Source organism: Lolium perenne, chromosome 2 (assembly GCF_019359855.2).
Source record: "Lolium perenne isolate Kyuss_39 chromosome 2, Kyuss_2.0, whole genome shotgun sequence".
Classification (NCBI taxonomy): domain Eukaryota; kingdom Viridiplantae; phylum Streptophyta; class Magnoliopsida; order Poales; family Poaceae; genus Lolium; species Lolium perenne.
In genome coordinates, this window is record NC_067245.2 from 92,921,879 (window position 1) to 92,929,772 (window position 7,894).

General features: G+C 47.2%; 1 protein-coding gene across 1 annotated transcript; it reads right to left on the reverse strand.

The window, feature by feature from the left end:
- Nucleotides 1–1,364: 1,364 nt before the first annotated feature.
- On the reverse strand, nt 1,365–3,778 carry LOC127333275 (COBRA-like protein 10). Its single transcript, XM_051359653.2, has 2 exons — nt 3,015–3,778; nt 1,365–2,891 (listed from the first exon to the last, which is right to left on the reverse strand). The coding sequence occupies exons 1-2, from the start codon at nt 3,607–3,609 to the stop codon at nt 1,453–1,455; spliced, it is 2,034 nt and encodes a 677-aa protein (XP_051215613.1). The 5' UTR covers nt 3,610–3,778; the 3' UTR covers nt 1,365–1,452.
- Between the last annotated feature and the right edge of the window lie 4,116 nt (nt 3,779–7,894).

Sequence of the window (7,894 nt, forward strand, 5' to 3'; positions counted from 1 at the left end):
AAATATGTACCTAGGGTTATTGAGAAAGGAGGACGACCACGTTCACAACAAACACAATCTAGGCGCATCGCCACCCCTTGTTTCGAGGGTTTCTTCCGGGTAAGCATCATGCTGCCTTGCGATCTAGGCAGTATCGGTTTATTCGTTATCTGGTGTTACTCGTACTGAAGCCTTGTTGATGGCGAGTAACACCCTTATCGTAGATGTTTTGGGGCTTGCATCGATGCTTTTCTGAATATGTTTGCTTAGCTATGCTACCCCTCGATATCTAGCTGCCTTTACATCTATCTTAGGTGTAAGGGCAGCACCTTGCTTCATCTTTATTTAGTAGATCTGATCTGTTATAGTTGTTCCTTGTTCTTCAAGGATTAGTTTGATATCCGCATGGTTAGGCCTTGCAAACGGGTTGAATGATCCGGTAGTGCGTGAGGCGTGGTTTGCTAGTCCTAGAAGGGATTGTTCCGGGAATTGACTTCATGTTGGTTTTTAGGCCTCTGTTAGGACTAGTTTTCCATCATCTTTCGTATCTGCTAGGCTCAACTACGTGTAGGATGTTCCAGTTATGCGGTGAAAACCCTAAACTGTCGTAGATTGATTTAACTTGGTTTTGATAAAGCAGGATCCCCATGTCATCGTAAATCCAACGTGAACCATGGGGCAATCGGCTCTTTGAGCCGATCCACAGGGTAACCTGAGAGCCGATCGAGGCTCATTTAATGTTTACGTGTCTACCATGCAGGAAGCTAATCGAAGCAATCCAACACCTTCCTGACCAGGTATAGGTCAGGTGGCACGCCCTTGCGACCGTCAGGACGTGTGCCAGAGCATTGCGGGCCGTTGCCCGAGGGACCAGGGCCCACCAGCAGTCCTGGGAGCCTCCCGGCTGTCCGTGTTGCTCGTCGCTGCTCGCCGGTGGGTTTTGGCAGGCAATACAATGATACTCAAGGCACACGGTGAGATAACTCAAGTGTTGTCATCAAACACACAAAACACGGGGTTTAGACTTTGCTCTTTCAGCAGTAGTTAGTCTCGAGTATCACTAGGTGAGCTGAGGAGTTTAGAACCTTACATAAATAAATTCTTGAGCACTTAAGATGTTTAATTTATTAGTTCCACTAGTTGATAAGTTATTTCAGAAGAATTGGGATTTGACTGGTATCCTCAATGGACCGAATAGGACTCTTTTTGCTAGTAATAATAAGTGTTTGATATTCAGACTCGCAATGTTTCTGTTGTACCGCTATAAGGGATTGTGAATAAGTTTTTTCACAAGTGTGGTAGTTCCGGAAGTGCAAAGTTCCTTCTTTTAGGGATCAATCAATTGTGAATTGGAGTTGAAAGATATCCCCCACCACCACCAAATATAAATGTTCAGCAAGTGTATATATATCACCCTAAGACAAATAATCACTATACACATCGATCCCCTGATTTTGTTTCAACACGTACACATCACAAGCAGAATGAGTCCACAACAGCCACGATCATTATAATGGCCACCCCGGTAACAAGCTGCAAGAGGCTCGCGGGACGTGCCCGCCGGCGCGCACTGGACACCCTTGGTATCGTCTCGGGAAGCGCGCACTCCTCGCCGTCGAAGTAGACCCTCTTGGGAAAGCCTTCCCCTCTGGGAATATTGATGTTAGGTGCGTCCTTCTTCTTGAAGGAGATGACGGACTGCTGCTTCCCCGGCACCCTGGGACCGTCCGTAGTCTTGCCGTCGGTGATGGGCTCCAGGTAGGTGAGCCCCGGCAGGCCCTGCATGAAAATGGTGTTGTTGAAGGGCTTGCCCATCCTCGTGCCGTTGAAGGAGTAAACGTTCTCGTAGCCGCTGTAGTGGTCGCCCATGGTGACGGCGGCGAACCAGTCTTTGAAGGTGTAGTCCTGCCAGTTGAAGATGGTGATGCGCACGGACCAGCCGGACTTGTAGTTGTTCATGACGTGCCAGTTGATGCTGAGGCCGCAGTTGTCGCCGCACGGCATGGGGTTGGGGACGCGCCAGTGCTTGATCTTGGCCCACGCCCGAGCCTTGGCCGTCCGGTTGTCGAACGGCACGAGCATGGCTTCCGACGGCAGCAGGATCGGGTGAGCGTTCTGGTTGCACATGGCGGTGTCGTTGCCGGCGCAGCCGCAGGCGCACGTGTTGCAGGGCACCGTGGAGTCGTTGTAGTAGGCGGAGAAGGAGACGCAGCACTTGGAGGCGCGCTTCTTGGGGCGCGTGATGTTGCATGCCACCTGCCAGGACGCGACGGCCGGGGTGGTCGACATGAGCCCCGTGGGGTCCGGGAACTCCATGGGGCTCACCCGGATGGGCTGCCTGCAGACGTAGTGTGGGTTGAGCTTGCCGGCGATCTTCCAGTTCTGCGGCGGGTACAGCGCCGTGCGGTTGAGGTCCGGCGGCAACTTGTACACCGTCAGCTGGAACATGGCCCGGGACTTGGACTCGTCCATGGTCGGCGGCAGAAGCGTGCCGTTCTTGCAGCAGAAGGGCAGGTTGCCGACGGCGTTGTCCTTCTCCCTCTCCGGGGGGAGGTCGACGATGACGGGCCGCTTCTCGCAGTTGTACACGGGGGTGAAGTCGAAGTCCTTGTAGTAGCTCGCCGCCGGGCTGTAGACGCAGGCGGGGCCTTCCTTGAGCAGCGTGTATGCGCCGCGCATGTTCTCGATGAACTCGCCGCGCTTCCACTCCCAAGTGAGGTTCCAGTTGTCGAGCCGGCCGATGGGGCTCCAGTTGTCGATGGTCACCTGCGCCATGTACTTGTTGCCGAACGCCTGCAGCACGTCGTAGGCGATGGTGAGGTCGGCCTTCTGCCGCGGCAGGTACCGCGTGCTGTTGGCCTTCTTCGCCTTGAACTTGCGGTCCTTGACGCAGCACACGTACATCACGCTATCTGCACAGCACAGATCATGCCTGCCTCAATTTAGTTTATCTGACAAGCAGCCATGTGCACAGCCAGCTACAGTAAGCTCCATGCAGACCTATTTGATCATCAGGTTTTGTCCGGGCGAACTACCTTTGTGGGTGGGGGCGGGGCATCGGAAGCCGGGATTGGCAAGCTTGATGGTCTTGGGCATGGGCTTGCCTGGGGGCTTGATGCCAAACTGGGTGCCGGTGATGTCGATCTGGACCTGAATTTGCGTCATGTCGCCAGCAGTCTCGATCGAGTTGAGGAGGTTCGCCATCGGGTAGCCCGCAAAGGTGGCGCCGCCGGACACATTGGCCGGGAAATCGGTGCCGTCGAGGAGCACGGCGCCGCCGACGGACACGAGGATCTCCTTGTGCTGGAACCCGACGAACATCTGCCACGCCGTGAGGTCCTCCGTCATTGTGTTGAGCACCGTCGCCTGCGCCTTGAACGCGTACGCCTGCGCCGTCGCGTTCTTCAGGTGCGGGTATTCCTTGGTGCGCTCCATGAACGTGTACGACAGGAACGCGCCGTTGCACGCCTCCTGCGCTTTGAACTGCGGTTTATCCTTCTCGTCATCGTCATCGCCGCCGTTATTGTAGTCCTGCGCCCGCGCGGCTGTCACGACGGCAAGAACCACCGCGGCGGCAAACAAGTGCACTCGCCACCGCCGCCGAAGCGGCATTGGCACTGCCTCGACCATTTAGCTCGATCGATCCAAGAAGAATGCCGCTCGCCGGCCGACCGATCGAGCGAGCTAGCTAGCGTGGGAGCGAGGGAGCGTCGAGGCAAGAAAGCTCGCTCGCTCGCCCGGGGGTGAGGCCAGGAATGGTGGGAAGCAAAGGCGTTCCAACGGAGGAGGAGCAGGAAAGAGGTATAATTAGGCATGCAGATTTTGTGCGAGCTCGCTAAAATTAAGGACGTTCGGCGTGCGTGTGAGTAACGTTGATGGTTGCAGACGTTTTGGGTCGTTTGTTTTCAAGAAGAAGGGAGACCATGTCAAATGACCGGATTTGGACACCGGGCTTGCCGCGGGAAACGGCTCCCCGCCAGCCATGTCAGTCGGGGGCTTGCAGTACAAAGGATAGGGTTGTTCAAGCATCCTGTGCGCGCTGTTCTTTTTTTTGAGAGAATGTTGACGCTTTATTGATCACAAAACATCATTACATAGTACGTTTGGGAGATAATCCGGAACAACAACAGAAGAAAACTTACAAGAGTTCGGCTCACTACGACGAGCTAACAAATCCGCCACATTCACATCATGACCATAGTGCTTGAACGAATAAGAGGAGAAACATGAGGACCGAGGCAAGCTGTTTGATGTCACTCACCACTGTTGTTGGTTGAACTCTCTGGAAAACAATAAGTAAAAGAGTGAGTATTGCTTGGTGAATCTGAAAATGGTCATTTCTTTGACATTAATAGTTGTTGGATACTGCAATCAAGATTTTCTAATCCTTTGATTCTTGCACAACTCTAGATCTTCGGATCTAAGGGTTGGTCACACTGACAGAAAGCAGTTCTAGGCAACCCCTTATAATATAGAGGAGTAAACGAGTATTACGATGAAGCATGCAAGTATGGTAGGACATGATAATCTAAAATTCTAAATGAATCCTTTTAAATATGTTAGAAAAATTGGAATAATACGCGCACACACATGTCATCGTAATAATTGCTCTTGTAAATTTTCAAGAAACAATTTAATTATATGTGACCTACACAAAAAGAGTAGATGTCTACTCGGTAAACTCCATAAGGAGGCCGAGCTAAGTATAGCTCTGTATCCTGTCCTTCGTGTTCTGGTTGCGATCTGTGCCATAGTGTTGACACTCGTTTTGGACCGATAGCTAATAAAGGATAGAATCCCGCCGAGACAAATGAAAGTAGATGAGGCGCAATTGGAAAGATTCACTCGACGAGTTTTTCTTGCTCATTGAGGAGACATAATATCCATCATGTCAAGTTTTTTCATGATCCGGCTTGATAGCCGATTATGCAAACAGTCAGAGGTAACCTCGAGGATCAAGATATGAAGGATTCCAGTAGAGCTCATTTAAGATGACCCCAAATGAAGAAGTGATAGAAACGAAAGTTGTGCGTCTCGTTGAAACAAGAAATTTTGATTTTTGGTTCATCGCGATCTGAGTTAGTATGTAACTTTTGGAGCTAAATTAATTCTAAAACCTGAATAATCACATATGGGGCGCCCGACTATAGATGCCTCTAGGGTAAGGCGTGAGTTAAATTGGAGAAGAGACGAAAACGTCAGAATTGATATATTTTCTTACGACCTTGATGAAATGGTGAAGATGAACTCGGATGGAAATGTGGTCAACAAAGTTCTTCGTTTTTTTGAAAGGAACAACTTTGTTGTTTACAATATTTTAATTTGAGGTCATTTACTGCATCAAAGTTGCCACGCAAGGTACTGCCAGTTTTAAACCGAACAGTTTTGAAAAGTTCGGTCCAAGCCATCTGAATTGGACTCAAACTAGGGTTTTGAACGTGAATCCAACCTTCCATCTTGCACGGAAAGTCCAACCGCCCTTTATATACATGAGGGGTGACGGCCGATTGAAACAAGAGATAATTGCTTTTGTACCATCGACGAACAAGTCAATAGCTCATTTGCCATCGAACAAAGCACAAGTGCTTGTGTACCAAACACAAAGAAAATTTAGTGCTTATTTGCCATCACCGTTAAGTCAACGTTAGAATGTCACCGTTTTCTTGTCAGATTCTCTCAAAATTCCAGGTTTACCCCTAGTTTATGAAAGAGAAGAAAGAAAAAAAAAGAGAAATCAAACACATACGCAGGTTTTTTTTTTCTCGGCTGAGATTTCGGAAATTTCGCCGGAAACCTTGGTCTGGTGGTAGAATCTCTCTTGCTGTCCTTTGAGCTCGCGTGTTGGTCCCGAAATGTAACATTTTGGTAAAAATTATTGGCTGCACAGGCTAAATCGAATGAAAAAGAGTCACAACAAAGGTTCAAAGATGCTACCAGTTCAAAGAGCAAAGGCCTAACCGCTCTGCTGAGCATGCACTTGCGTGTGTCGTGGACAGTAAAATTAGGGTGTTTTCACGTTAAATTGAATTCAAAATTTCCGAGATTCCCGAGATTTTGCGGAAACCGTTAATTTCGGTGCCCTCCAGTAAAAAAGGCTGCCTGAAAAAAAAAACCTTGCATGCACGCAAAGAAGTTTTGTTTACATACTGCACTTATTCATGTGTGTCATGATTTACTGGAGAGGCTTATGTTAACAACCAACTTCCGGTTGTGTTTTTTTGGTTCTAGACGATGTGAACCTGATTATGCTTTTAGATGATATGAACCTGATTATGCATGATCTGAACTTGGATCGACTAATATTTTGCTGCTGAAATATCCCTGTTGTTTCAGCTGTTCTATTATATCCTTGTTGTTTGGTTGAAATGCTGAAAATAGATTCAATATGCTGTCAATTTTCTGTATCAGACCTGTTGTACTACTTGTTGCTTATTTCCCATTGAGGGCAATGCAGTCCTTTTATTGTATAAATTGTGTGAGGCAACGGTGGACGAACAACCAATGGCAAATAAGCACTGCATTTTGTTTGTGTTTGGTATGTGAGCATTTGTGCTTTGTTGCATGGCAAATGAGCCATTGATGAGTTTGTCAATGGTATAGAAGCCATTTTCTCTTGAAACAACACCAATCGAACAAATCAATCTACTACTTTTTCGTGTTCATCTACTTTTATCTCTCTTTCTTTTGTATCTTTCTTCTCGTTCTTCGTTGTTCTTCGGGATTGGAGGCTGCAAATCCACGAGGTCCTAGGGGCGGTCAGGCCGATGTAGGGCAGCCCATAGCCGCCGCAAGCCCTGACGGGTCCCTCCCGGGCGAGCGGGGTTTCGGGTCTAGAAAGAGCCGCCGGACTGTCTTGCGTACCGCGCTTCCGATGAGCCTCGCTCGGCACGTGCTGCGCGCATCGCACTCGGCATCGAGGGTACAAGGTGACGTGTTCATGTGCGAACACATAGTGCCATCCGATCATCATATTTTTGCACACAGATTTCCTTTTGTTTGTATTGTCTTGTCGCATACGCATGGCATATGTCTTGGTCTAGATTGTGTTGGTCCATGTCTATCCACAACCTGTGAGCTACTCAGTAAATCTCACATTTTTAAGATCAAGACCAAATTAACAATTAAAATTGTTTGTCTGTTTCTGTCAAAAAAAAAAACTGTCAGACCAAATTGCACAAACAATTTCAATATTCATCTCTGCACTCATAAAATTAGCAACGGAAGACACAATACCCCCTTTGTTCTTGTATACAAGGTCATTTTGTTTTTTGAGACAAATTTTGACTAATAATTTGGTCAACTAAATATAAGATGCACATTCCAATGAACTTTTCAATGGTAAATTTTTAGATGACACATACTTATATTGGTTGACTAAATCATTAGTCAAACTTTGACACGGAGAATGTGGCCTTGTATTCATGAACAGAGGGGTAGTTAGAATATTGATTAATTCATTAATACTAATAGTGTGATCTTCGCACTCCCTCCTTCTAAAATAGTCTACCAAAATTTATTTTAAAATAATCTACGTTCTAGCTTTTAGTAAAAAACAACACGGTTAACAAAGTGGTTTTACTCTTTCTAGTGGACGTTGTTATTTTAAATGTAGCTTGGATCGGTTATTCACATATCTAAGTACGGGTTTTTTTAAATTCAAAATGTGCGTAAGATGCATTTCAAAATAGAGGGAGCATATGCTCCTATATTCCAAAACACCACTCCCAAGAGTAAGTAGTACTAATACATGAAATACTAGGTTGTCTCCTTTTCAAAATGGAGGGAGTACGTCTCAAAAGGGACAAAATAAAGAAAAATATCCAAAAGGATTGACCAAGCACACTTTATCACATTTCCATCATAATCGATAATGAGATATGCACTGAACTTTCTGCAAGTCCTTTTCAGGCTACAC

Excerpts from the sequence above, each read along its gene's own strand:
- LOC127333275 (XM_051359653.2), bottom strand. The coding sequence starts at position 3,609 with ATGGTCGAGGCAGTGCCAATGCCGCTTCGGCGGCGGTGGCGAGTGCAC. Across the intron at positions 2,892-3,014 it reads CCCCGCCCCCACCCACAAAG|ATAGCGTGATGTACGTGTGC; the intron begins GTAGTTCGCCCG and ends TGTGCTGTGCAG.